Below are 13,453 nucleotides of genomic sequence, written 5' to 3' on the forward strand. Positions count from 1 at the left end.
CTAAAGCCACTGGGGTGGCGGTGTCACCGGCTTGGGCCCTCCAACGCTGCTCGCAGCTATATTTATATATATATATATATATATATATATATATATATATGTATATGTATATGTATATATGCCAGTTGGTGGCGCTATAACTTTGACTCCCAATAGTTACATCCATCTGATCGGCCTCTTACCACGAACACACTGCTGAAGTTTCATCAAGATCAGTTAACGTATGCAGAAGTTATATTACTTCGTGTTTCTCTTTTCTCGCCATTGTTTCCTCGCCACGGCCAAACCATTCGAGATATCAAAAATCCGTCCGGAATTTATCATCCTCAATGTCTTGACTTCATGCTGACCGAGTTTGGAGGCGATTGGATGAATTCTCTAGGATGAGTACATCAAATTCCACAGCATGCGTTTTTCAAACAACCCATAATAGCCGACTTCCTGTTGGGCGGAGCTAATAACTTAGAGTGCGGAAGTTGTTCGGCCCGATGAGATCTATATGTGTACCGAGTTTCATATTAATTCATGCAAGCGTGTTTGATATATGGACCAAGTTTTTAGACCGTGTCCAAGGGGGCGCTGTTGAGCCCCCCTGCCACGCCCGGGTACCAGCTTCAGCCCGGCTCTGATGACTGTGGGTTCTGACCTGTGTGGAAAGTTTCAAGAGTTTTTGAGCACATTAAGGGCCCCAAAAGCCCCTGAAACCTTGAAGAACAAAGATTAAATGGAATAGACAAATCCCCCGCCCCCCAAACACACACACACAGACACACAGAGAGAGAGAGAAAATTCTCCAGAAAATCCACATTCAAACCAAAATATCTGACTTCCTGTGGATCTGAGGTAATGACTGTAAATTAGAAAGGTGTCCTGCTTGATGAGAACAATACACCTACCAAGTTTTGTGATTCTAGGAAAAACTAAGCCCCCATTTTTGACTAAAGGTGGCGCTACTGAGCCATTCCACCACGCCCGTTTCTGAAACTTTGCACATGTCTACTGGATAATAAATGTGATGTGTCTGTCGAGTTTCATGCATTTTCAAGCATGTGAAGAGTCTCAAAAGCATCCGAAAAGAATATTAAAGTTTGATGCGTTGCCACGGCAACAGTATCTAAGATATCAATAATCCTTTCACAGGTCTACATCTGCCGTGTGTCTACATTATACACATAAAGTTTTAAGCAAATCGGGTAAAAATAAGAAAGTGATTTCAAAGCATTTTGAAAGTGACACACTTCCTGTTGCCAGTTGGTGGCGCTATAACTTTGACTCACAAAGGTCACATCCATGTGATCGGCCTCTTACAACGAACACACTGCTGAAGTTTCAGCAAGATCAGATAATGTATGCAGAAGTTATAACACACTTCCTGTGTCCCATTATTCGCCATAAATTCGTTTCCTCGCCACGGCCAAACCGTTCGAGATATCAAAAATCTGTTCGCAAGAATTCATCCTCAATGTCTTGACTTCATTCACACCGAGTTTGGTGGCGATCGGATGAATTCCCTAGGAGGAGTATTTCACATTCCATTGTATGCGTTTTCCAAACAACGTATAATAACCGACTTCCTGTTGGGCTTTTGTAAAACTTAGAGCACGAAAGTTGTGCGGCCCGATGAGATCTATATGTGTACTGAGTTTCATATTATTACATGCAAGCGTGTTTGATATATGGACCAAGATTTCGGACCCCATTCCAGGGGGCGCTGTCGAGCCCCCCTGCCACGCCCGGGTACCAGCTTCAGTCCGGCCCTGATGGCCGCGGGTTCTGACCTGTGTGCAAAGTTTCAAGAGTTTTTGAGCATGTTAAGGGCCCCAAAAGTGGCAAAAAGGCAAAAAAAAAAAATAATGAAGAAAAAAAAAAAAAAAAGAAAAAAAAAATAATCCTTACGAAAACAATAGGGCCTCCACCCTTTCAGGGCTTGGGCCCTAAAAATTAAGCTGTTTTCCTCATGGGGACCAAAAAAATGTCCCCACAAGGACATAAAGGGGAAAATAATGTATGGTTTACCTGACACACACACACACTAATAATATTTGTAAGAGACCATTAACCCTACCCTTAAACCCAAGCCTCAACGATAACGTCATTTGGTCAAGTCTCAAACTTTTTGACTAGGATATATGACAAATTTACATCAAAACAAGCACACAGACAAGAAACAGACAAACAAATGACACAGAAAACCTGCAGTTTCTCACTGTCCAGTTTAATAATGAAAACACCAATTTTTATACATGGCATAGATTTATACATATTTGAAAACATGACATACATGTTGCATTTTAAACTTTATAACATCTTTAAATGTATAATATGAGCTAACAGAAATCTACATATATATATAATAAATGAGATAAATAATAAAACAAGCACAAAGCTGACAAACAGAAGATAAGGGTGACAATACTTGTGGTAATCAACCTGTGGCGATATTAGTGAAAAAATGAAAAGGAAAAAGGAAGACAACAAAACTTTCGTCACTAGAAGAATCACCATCACACTATCAATGGATACTCTAACAAACACATATAATAACACAGTTGGCAGTAATAAAAAAAAACCTCAAAGAGGTAAAAATATATAGTATTTTTGAGTATATATATATTAAACAAGAGAACAATTTGAAGAGATGATATTGTTCTGTGGCTGCATCACTGCACTAGTGCATGAAAAAACAGGTGGTGAAACAGACAAAGAAGTCAAAATCAGCAAAAAAATCATCTCCTAGCGTTTAAATAGATGGCTTTATACAGTGTTGTTCACCTATCTAGTCTGATCGTGTAGTCTGTAGCACAACGGTGTGGTTTACAATGTTCTTCAGAAGTGTGTCCTACTGGAAGTGATAAGAAAAGACATGCACTCTTAATATGCAAGGCACAGACACTGTGAGCTACTGTCCAACCGAACCCTCACCAAATGAAGTGAAAGACGATGTTATGCTACTTGCAATACTTTGAAAACAAAATAACAGTTGAACAATAGTTTATACCATTACAAAAATTATCACATTAAATTGAGAAACAATACTAAAAATCAAGGCAAGACAAATGTGGAGTAATTTTTAATTAGTCTACAAAGGTTTGGCATTTTGCGTTGTGATGAAACTGAAGTAATGGTAACACTTTACAATAAGGTTTCATTAGTTAACAACACGAACTAACAATTAACAATACTTCTACAGCATATATTAATGTTTTATTAATATACTTTTATAAGAAAAGTACATTTACTAATGTAATAGATCAAAAGTTGTATCGGTTTACATTAGTTAATGCACTGTGAACTAACATGTTTATAAATGCTGTAAAAAACAGTTAGTTTAATGTTAGTTAATGCATTAACTAATATTAACAAATGAGACCTTATTGTAAAGTGTTACAGAAGTGATAAATCACTGAAATTCTTGCCCCGTCAAAGCTCTGAAATCTCATTAGTGCTTGTGCATATTCAAATTTGGAACGTTACATTTGGTTATAAGGTTTTATCAAATTTGCTTCTTGTGAGCTATAGGAACGGGCCAGATTTACATTGAATAATGATTTAAATGTTGGCCTATACTTTACACAAAGCTATCATATGGCTTCAGGAGACTTGAAGCAATAGAGCGCACGAGTATGGCAGCAGCTGGTCGCTGTATGCTCTTCCATGATGGATCAAATAAAGTCCTATTGCTCTGGAAAGAAATGAGAATTTTCACTTTTGGTTGACATCCCTTTCAATTACTTTGTTTTCCGTCACTATATCTACCTCGATTTTCCAGAAACCTGACACCTGTGCACATGGCTTTTCCCATCCCAACTGGTCCATCCTTCACGTTGTCACCCATTCTTCACCCTAAAGTGGTTAATTTGTCGATAAGGTCATCAATAGTGTACACCATGAGCTTAATATCATCTTTCTCTGACATGCGATGAAGCCCATGCTTGCGAAAAATGACATCCACGTCATTGCTGAGCACCCGCTCTGCGACCTGCATGGAGACGTGCCAGGGTACGTCCGAGTCCTTGAGGCCGTGAATCAGCCGGACGGGACAGGACACGGGCATGGGGCTCTGGAGTATGCAGTGGTTCTCGGCCTCCTTCAGAAAGTCCATGCTTAGAGTGTAGAAACCCTCTTCATTGTGCTTGGTAGGGAATTTCCAAAAGCCCTGTTCCTCTATCTCCTTCTTTGTCTATTGAAAAAGGGGAAGATATGGATCATGAGGCAAAGGAGATGCAGTGCCAGCTCAAAAAAACTTGAAAAAAAAAATCATATTTTTAAATTGGTCATTTTCTAGTTTCTTATTTCATTTAAAATTGAAAAACAAACCATGTATAAAGATGAAAATAAACAATATTTACAAAAAAAAATTACAATGAATATTTAAACCTCTGATACAAATATTTTTTTTTGTGTTACATCCTTAATAGTATAAAAGGAGATATCAACAGAAAAGGCGTAAAACTCTCATTTACTTGCCGAGGGTTGCATAAGTATGAGCAATAGAGTGGCGCAGCGATGACGTATTTTTGTAGGCCAAAACGAGTTACATTTCCACCGTCCTGAAATCAATGGTTTTTTGTTAAAAGTCCAAAGTAAGGTCTGTAGTGAGCAGAATATTCACTACATTATTCTACGGCATAAAATACACCAACTTTGTCGCTAATTTATCAACTTTTCACGCTCCTTTAGAGACTTTTCTTCGAAATACTAGCGACTAGCAACAAATCTAGTGAATTTTTGGACTGCTGGTTAACATGTAGTCAGTCACTATATCATACTTGTTCAGTTGTCTGGCAGAATATATCTAAATGAGAACAACTTTATTGGACATTCGGCTATACGTTACATTAAAATACAGTACGTGAGCACGGATTACGAGAAAAAACAAAAGATGTAGAGTAAGGGAAAATGTTTTTAAATAAAGACTGAAAGAGTTGACTAAAGCTTAATGGTGACGGTTAATTGAAGTCATGTGACCAATGTGTAATTCGTTTATAGCCTACGTTTAGCTTTTTACTTCTACCAATTTAGGCTTCAAAAAAGTTGTTCATTTGTGAAAATGATCATGGTGAACAAAGAATATGTGTAAGAAGCATACACTTTTGTATGTGAAACAGCTTATTTCCTGCAATAATCCAAAAGCCAATGGAAAATCATACTGGTTTTTGGTCAAGGGAACCAGGGTGATGCTAACTTCCCGGTTGGTCTACAAAAAAACATAATCACTGCAGCGCTCTATAGTAATAGTGATGCTATTACATAATTTGTGAAATTTGTAACAAATTACTTGTATTATTATCATTATTTAAAGGTCCCGTTCTTCGTGATCCCATGTTTCAAACTTTAGTTAGTGTGTAATGGTGCTGTTAGAGCATAAATAATATCTGTAAAATTATAAAGCTCAAAGTTCAATGCCAAGCAAGATATTTTATTTAACAGAAGTCGCCTACATCGAACGGCCCGTTTGGACTACATCCCTCTACTTCCTTCTTTAATGACGTCACTAGAACCGTTTTTTGACTAACCTCCGCCCACAGGAATGCTTCCTCAACTCTACCGAAATTCGTTTATGTACTTGCGCACTTCTTATAACTTACTGTGTTTACTCAGCTCTTATGGTGATTTTCTGAAGTAAAACTGACGCTTCATCTTTTGTGTGATGTACAATAAACTTTATTAAACTCATCAGTATATATTTGATCATCATTCAGACAGCAGACTTGTAGGCTATTAATAAATAATAGATACATACAAGCAGATGACAAATACATTATAATAACCGTAATTAAACTACTAAACTATACCTTTTCCATCTCTATACAGCACTCTGACTCTGTAGGCATTATTGTCCGACTTGAAATGAACACCGTTACTGAGAGTTTCTGATATTATCATCATTCCGTGAGATTAAATTGTCCTGAGAGACTGAGCGCGAGCTCATGAAGCTCCGCCCCCTGTACCGTCCAGCAGCAGCTCATTTGCATTTAAAGGGCACACACTAAAACAGCGCGTTTTTCTGAGCCCCAAAAAATGACAATTTAAACATGCTGTAAAAAATGATCTGTTGGGTATTTTGAGCTGAAACTTCACATACACACTCTGGGGACATCAGAGACTTATTTTACATCTTGTGAAAAGGGGCATAATACGGGACCTTTAAGTTTCAAAGAAGTCTTTCGTACCTCTATTGGCAGGGCGTTAAAGGCCGTGACAAAATGATCTGCAGCGGCTGAGATGCCCACTAAAGCAGCCGTCTTCTCTGGCCGCGCAAGAGCGGCTAGCAACATCAGCCATCCACCCATGCTGGAGCCAACCAGGATCTTGAGCAAGTGACACCACAGAGAAATTGACCATTTGTGTGCGAGTTTGAGTAAAAAGGGAGAAAAAGAAGAAAAAATACGTCAAGTTCCAAACAATTGTCAGCAGTGTTGGGGAATAGCTAACTGCAAGCTAACTACGACGCTACTAACTTAACTACATTTAAGTAGCTCAGTTGCTTTTACAACAGTAGCTAACTCCTTTTTCCAGAAAGTAGAAGTGTAGCGCGACCAAAAGCGTTTTTTAAAGAGCCTGCAATGCATTGAATGAAGCGTCGTCGTCTTATAAGATCACAAAAATGGTGCATTAGCGCTGTTTTATCACGCATCTTGCGGCTTTACAGTTCACTAAGAAGAGATATTCTCATGATTATGTAAAGCAGTGGTTCTCAACTCCAGTCCTCGGCACCCACTGCTCTGCACATTTTGTATGTCTCCCTTATTTAACACACCTGAATCAGATCATCAGCTCGTTAGGAGAGACTCCATGAACTGAACTGAGTGTGTCAGATAAGAGAGACATACAAAATGTGCAGAGCAGTGGGTCCCGAGGACTGGAGTTGAGAACCACTGATGTAAAGGACGTACAGTGGAGATTTCACATGAATCGACTAGTAAAGGTTACAGTTTTGTATGTAATTTATGCAAGCCAAAGTGCAGTCTGTGTCGAAGACTTCAAGCTCATACAGGTGAATAATAGCCTTTTAAAAATGTATTAACTGTCCTGCTTTATTGCACTCTATATCAAATGGCTATTTCTGATTTTATGATGACCCATCATAGTTTACTATGTCCCGCCACAGTTTTGTAAAGAACCTAAAACATCACTAACGTTGTGTTTTGCACCATTGCTTTGGCAAAGCATCTGTCAATCAAAAACAATTATTCAATTATTTGTAATATACGTCTTTGTAAAAAAACGAAAAATCAAAGTAGTTTCAATGTAGCTAGCTAGTTTTTAATAGTAACCTGTAGTTTGGCTAACTACTTTTTCTGAAGGGTAGCTTGACTGTAGTTTAACTACTTTAACTTATGTGTAAGCTTGTCAAACTACAGTTTCAGAGTAGCTTCCCCAACACTGCTTGTCAGAACCTTTTAATAGGGAAAAAACAATGTGAACATGGGATACTGATGACAGAAAAACTTTGTAATAGGACTGATTTCACTTTGGTTATGTGCATAATTTGATTCATTCGTATTCAAGTAACTGAAGGCATATTTGTCAATAAATGATTCCTGGTCAAATTCAATTCATCAAGACTCTCGAGTGTGGTAATGCTGTTAATCCACTCACCTGTGGCCCTTCTACTAATTCATCCAGTACATAGAGTACGTCCTTCTTCCAGGCACCCATGTTGTAGTTACCCATTTCCCCTTCAGATGACCCGCAGCCAGAATAGTCAAACCTAAAGGAAGAAAATTATCACAATAGCATAGCATTAAAGTTAAAATGTAAAGATGGATAGAGAAAACACTGTATCATCACGGATAATAGTGACATTCAGGGCTTGACATTAACTGTTTTGCTCACCTGCCACTGTGGCTAGCAGTTTTCCAATGTTACTAACCACTCTGGCCACCATTTTAACATCGATACCATGGGGAAAAACTGCCATATAGATATTTTTAATACTATATCATAATTTGGCAGTAGGTATATTAGGTTGCTGTCACTTTAAGACCTGACGCACGGATCCATTATACATGCGTTTTCTTTCTCAACTGTTTACGTTCACTTAAAACAAAACTAACTGTGTTTGCGTGAATACTCGTCAAGACCGACATTGTACCGGTATTTGACTGTTTAAAGGGATATTTCACCACTGGAAAGATGAATGTGTATTTAAATTGGGTCATGTATGTAGTAGAAATGTGAAATTATTTTAGAAGTTGGTGCCTTCTAGACTGAGAAAAGCCAGAAAATGTATTTTTGGCTCATGTGGATGAAAGACAACAACTCCCAGAATGCACTTGCTTCGCTGCCCTACGAGGACACTCTCAAGCCCCGCCCACCGGTTACAGAGGGCCGTATCGGGCTAGGCTAGGCTACTACTTGACTCGAAACTGAAAAGACGGCGTTTTATCGTGAGATCCCCCTATGGGCGGGTTGAACACATGCGGGACGAGCTCCTCCTACTGGCTGGAGTCTCTCGCCTCTGGACTAAAAAGCCTCTGATGCTAAATGACGATTTTTGCATCATCGGAGGTTTTTTTCCAGACACACAATACAGAAATCTCTCGTCTCAGGAGGACATGAGGGAGGGAAGCACGGTCACTCAAAACCGGTTTACACAACACCGTTTTCAACTAAGTTGAACACATTTCTGTCAGGACCACTATCGTCAAATACGATTGACAGTTAGCATACAGTTTGGATTGGTGGTATGGTTCTGTTCTGGGGGGTGGTTTCACTTTTTTGCGTTTTTAAGTCCCAAAAACGCCGTCGCCGTCTAAAGGCGGGCATACACTGTGCGATGTCTGTGCAAATTTCAGCAAGGTACCTACTCACACTGAACGAGTAGATCGCATGCGATGTAAAGCCAAAGCTCAGGATTTCTGTGCTCACACTATACGGTCCGAACGTCGAGCTGCGACTTCACTGCTCACACTATGCGTGTGAAATATGCAAATCCGCGCGATAAATCCTCGTGCCGGGTTGCGCCTATAGATGATATCATGTATCCAGAGATATTGTCAAAACAAGCATCAGCTATCAATAACAAGATGATTTAGCATTTCCAATTTATGTATTAAATTATTATTAATATTATTATTATTATTAGGGAAGGCCTGGGCTACTTTTATTATTAAAGTGATAGGCTGTTAAATTGCCACGCAATTCATAGCGCATCACCGCAAAACCAACGCGCTGTGAGGATAATAAAATACACAGAAGCTTACTCATTGAAAATTGTCTAAAACATTTAGGTCGATTACAATGAATTATAGGCATATAATTAATTATTAACCGTCTATAATATGTCCAAACACTGCAATAATGAATCAATGAAAATTAAAAACAGCTTTATTTCAAAAACATTGTTTAACAAATTAATAAAAGAGGCAAAGTGTACATCGCAGGTGGCTTGGAAGAAGTGGGAAATGGTTAATCCATTTTGCAACACAAACTGGAGGTAAGCAACAGTATTTTGTAGCTAGTTTTAACTACAGAACTTAAAGAGCTCCCTCTTTTCGTTTTTTTTTTTTTTTTTTGCTGCAGATGAAATGGTTAAACTTCTGTTTTTGCGCAGGCGCAGTGAGGGAAAAACACTGAGTTTAGGGCAATCGGTTCGTATCTCTGCTTCAACTGTGCGATATAGTCACGAGGAGCGACCAAAATTTCTAACATGCCAGAAATTCATCCGACCATCCGATTGCCGGTCGTGAGAGGTTAATCGCCTCTCGTTTCCCCCTGTACACTGCACGAACACTGCACGACAAACGACGCATGACAAAGCTGAAAATCGTCCCGACCCGACAAAGAGTCGCACGAGTCAGAATTCGGCTCAAAATCGGACGAAAATCGCACAGTGTATGCCCGCCTTTAACGAATGGCATATCTGATCAAATATTTTTAAGTTTTCACCCGCGAGCGTTCTCGTGTAAACAGGGCCTTATACAACAGCTGCGTTTTGGGGGCCTGAAAATGCACATTTTTGAAAACGATACCGTTATCGTCTCTGTGTAAACTACAAAAACGCAAATTTGTAAAAATGGTGACGTCATGCGCATGTGTTCAGATAGATGTGTGTAGTGTTTCTTTGCAAAGTGACATCGCCAACTACTGGCCTGGCAGCAGAATACAAAGTGTTTAGTAGTTTTCGTGGATCAACGTAATTTTTCCACAAAGATTTCTTTAAAGTCGGCATGAAACGGAAGTTGAGATTGTCATTTTTTCCTTGTTGTGACGTATATCCGAGTGAAACGGCTTCTGAAATTAGAAAAAAATGTAGGGCGGGGCTTGATTTCGTTCTTTGGGAATTGATTGGATCGTTGGAGGTTGGGCGTTGCAAACAAAATGGAGGCAGATTTGAATGCCAGTTTATATTCAGTTGTGGAGGATTTCTCTCCACCGGACTCCCCACCGTTACCCTCCCATGAAGGATTTTTTATTGAGGAGCCCGGCGACGAGAACGAGGACGAGCAGCTAAATTTTCAGGCAGGAATCAGCTCATATTTATGTGAGCCTCCCGCGAACCAAGATGAGTCAGGTCAAGTTCACCCTCGAGAGCAGAAACGATACAGACACCGATAGCCGCCAATAATAACCAACTGCAGAACCGCAGAACCATACGTCATAGCAGTGTGAGGACGACAGCGCCAGCCTAACAGTCTGATGCCGGAAGTGGGCGGGGTAAAAGCATCTAAGGGGTGGAGATGGGTAGGTTTAGGGGTAGGTTTAGGGATCAGGGGGTGGAGATGGGTAGGTTTAGGGGTAGGTTTAGGGATCAGGGGGTGGAGATGGGTAGGTTTAGGTATGGTATATGTAAGGTGGATATGTATGGTATCCACTTCCGGCACCAGACTGTTGGGCTGGCGCTGTCGTCCTCACACTGCTATGACGTATGGTTCTGCGGTTCTGCAGTCAGACCTATCTCATAGCCGCACCCTCATCGGCTCTGGCCGCACCCTTTCGCCATGGCACGTGACCAAAAGAGAAGAGAGGTCGTTTCGAGGGGGGGAGGGAAGGGTAATGTTTTTGATTAAAGATTATAAGGGTACATGAATTTAAAAAAAAATAATGAAGTGCACAGATAAATCATTTATAATAAACACTACAATATTACATAAAAAAAGAAGATTTGTCAAATTTGATTTCATGCCGACTTTAAAACGTGTCTTTTTTTATTACTTGATTACAAATAGTTCTACTAAATAGTGAGGCACCTGAGGTATGAGTGACCCAAAGACTTGCAGAACTCCTCTAATGCTTCTGCTTTCTGTCCACCCATGTGTGAGGCAAAACCAGGCAAGAACACCACTCCCGGACTCTTCCCCTTCAGTTTTCTGTAGGCAAGCTTTGGCAGATCAGGGCGTGTGGCATACTGGATTGTGCTCTTCTGTCGAACACCTAAAACAAAGCAAAAATGCTATTTTATTCAAATGCAATTTAAAGCCTGAGAGCTAAGCATACCTAAAATTAGATATTACAAAACACAATTCATTTTCTTCCTTGCAAGCTTTCTCTCTTTATTACAACAGCAACAACAAAACGATTTAACTTGATAACTGTAGTTGACGGTGGCGCTTAGATAGGAGACCAAACACGAATGACTCCTCCTCCGGTGTGTCAGCTGCCATCTCAAACGCAGGTTTGCATGTTTTCTCCATTTTAGCAGTTCAAACTTCAATTACGAAATCGAAAACGGTGAGCTACATCTAGACATCATCACACTGTTGACGCCTGTGCATTACTGAGCATGCTGGCCACACCTCCAACATGTACGCCCCCTGGCCGCAACACATCGAAGCTCTTGCATAATTACGTTTCGTAAAGACTCTGCTTACCCGTATAAACGTGCGGGAGAATGGTGAGTTTCCGGACGTTTATTTTAAGAACATTTGAGCAAATTCTGAGCACAGTTGACGCCATACTGCCCCGCTCTCTGCGGAGACACAGGAATCCAGTCTGAATAGTGTCCTGAAGGAGACTGAGACCCGACCGCACATCACTGCCCCCTGCTGCCGTGGAGCGCCAGTGACACACACACACACACAAGGGCGTAGATTTTGTTTGAACATTGGGGGGGTTGAAGTTTGGGTCTGCATATTTTAGCCTATGTGAGATTAAAATAAGTATGTCCCAAAGCTTGACTTCTTCTGCTACACACTCAAAAGTATGCACTTTTTTGTCACAAAAAGAGTACATACTTTTAGGGCGTAGTAAGTAGCCTAGGCGAATTGAGACGCAGCAACGGTTACAAAAAACTAATATGGGATAGTTCACCCCAAAATGAAAATTCTGTCATAATTTATTCACCCTGAAGTTGTTCCAAACTTGTATGAATTTCTTTGTTCTGCTGAACACAAAAATATATATTTTGAAGAATGTCAGTAACCAAATATTTGATGGGCCCCATTGACTTCCATAGTATTTTTTCTCCATGCTATGAAAGTCAGTGAGGCCCATCATCTTTTTGGTGACCCATATTCTTCATAATATCTTCTTTTGTGTCAGAAATTCATACAGGTTTGGAACAACTTGAGGGTGAGTAAATGATGACAGAATTTTCATTTTTTTGGTGAACTATCCCTTTAAGACAGTGTCTATGATTTAGTATGACCCATTAGCAGTTAGTCAAGGGGCAGTCAGGCTTACTTTTGGGTATCAAATTATACCAATCTACGTAGCCTTTTTATGTAACTGACTCAACAAAGTTATGATTGATGACCAACTATAGATAGATGGATGGATGGACGGACGGACGGACGGATAGATAGATAGATAGATAGATAGATAGATAGATAGATAGATAGATAGATAGATAGATAGATAGATAGATAGATAGATAGATAGATAGATAGACAGATGTGTCTGCTTAAACGAAACAACTGGGTCTTGTGCAGTTTGTCCATAGAATGTAGTTTTTGTATTGTCCATCAGGTGTCGCTGTAACTCCACTGTAAAGCAAACGCTCATCAGCCAGAGACTGGCCACCGGAGAGAGAGAATGACAGCAGACGATTAACGAACTAAGTTGAGGTAATGAATTCACCTTATTTTCCTATTAGAAATAAAGTGTTTGGCAGATACAGGCAATCATTTTTATTAGGCTATAAATATAAATATAAATGGGGCTCAAAACTTGCTTTACCTTCCATTGATGTTAGAAGTTATCATTATCTCTAAAAATCCTATATGAAGTCACTTTAAATTTGTCTACATAGAAACACTTAATTTATATTTCTGCATGCAAGTGAAGTTGGTTTAAAATTGTTTAGAACCCTGTGGTTTTATGAATGGACAGCAGGAGAGAAAGACAGACTTTTTTTTTTTTTTTTTTTTTTTTTGTCACGGTAGGCTAATCATATTTTCCGCCAAGGTTACCAGCTACAGTTGTACAATAAAACTGTGGAAACTTCCTGTCATAAAAAAAATAGCCCAGATAAGATAAAATGACGTATAGCCTAGGTTACAAGGGGTTA

At 39.6% G+C, this 13,453-nt stretch overlaps 1 protein-coding gene across 2 annotated transcripts; it reads right to left on the bottom strand.

The window, feature by feature from the left end:
• Positions 1–2,196: 2,196 nt before the first annotated feature.
• abhd10a (abhydrolase domain containing 10, depalmitoylase a) lies at positions 2,197–11,955 on the bottom strand. 2 transcript variants are annotated; one of them, XM_084115757.1, is made up of 5 exons: positions 11,817–11,955; positions 11,196–11,379; positions 7,603–7,714; positions 6,174–6,311; positions 2,197–4,180 (listed from the first exon to the last, which is right to left on the bottom strand). In XM_084115757.1, the coding sequence occupies exons 1-5, from the start codon at positions 11,899–11,901 to the stop codon at positions 3,839–3,841; spliced, it is 861 nt and encodes a 286-aa protein (XP_083971883.1). In that variant the 5' UTR covers positions 11,902–11,955; the 3' UTR covers positions 2,197–3,838. The 2 variants fall into 2 exon arrangements, with proteins under 2 accessions (XP_083971883.1, XP_083971882.1); XM_084115756.1 differs by lacking the exon at positions 11,817–11,955 and adding an exon at positions 11,531–11,728.
• Positions 11,956–13,453: the final 1,498 nt, after the last annotated feature.

This window comes from Abramis brama (assembly GCF_963993115.1).
Source record: "Abramis brama genome assembly, chromosome: 5".
NCBI classification, from domain to species: Eukaryota; Metazoa; Chordata; class Actinopteri; order Cypriniformes; family Leuciscidae; genus Abramis; species Abramis brama.

What these genes read in the sequence shown, in the direction of transcription:
- abhd10a (XM_084115756.1), bottom strand. Translation starts at nt 11,639, where the DNA reads ATGGAGAAAACATGCAAACCTGCGTTTGAGATGGCAGCTGACACACCG. An exon ending in TTGGGTCACTCATACCTCAG is followed by an intron (nt 7,715 to 11,195) that starts GTGCCTCACTAT and finishes TTCTTCCTTTAG; the next exon opens with GTTTGACTATTCTGGCTGCG. An exon ending in AATTAGTAGAAGGGCCACAG is followed by an intron (nt 6,312 to 7,602) that starts GTGAGTGGATTA and finishes CACTTGCTCAAG; the next exon opens with ATCCTGGTTGGCTCCAGCAT.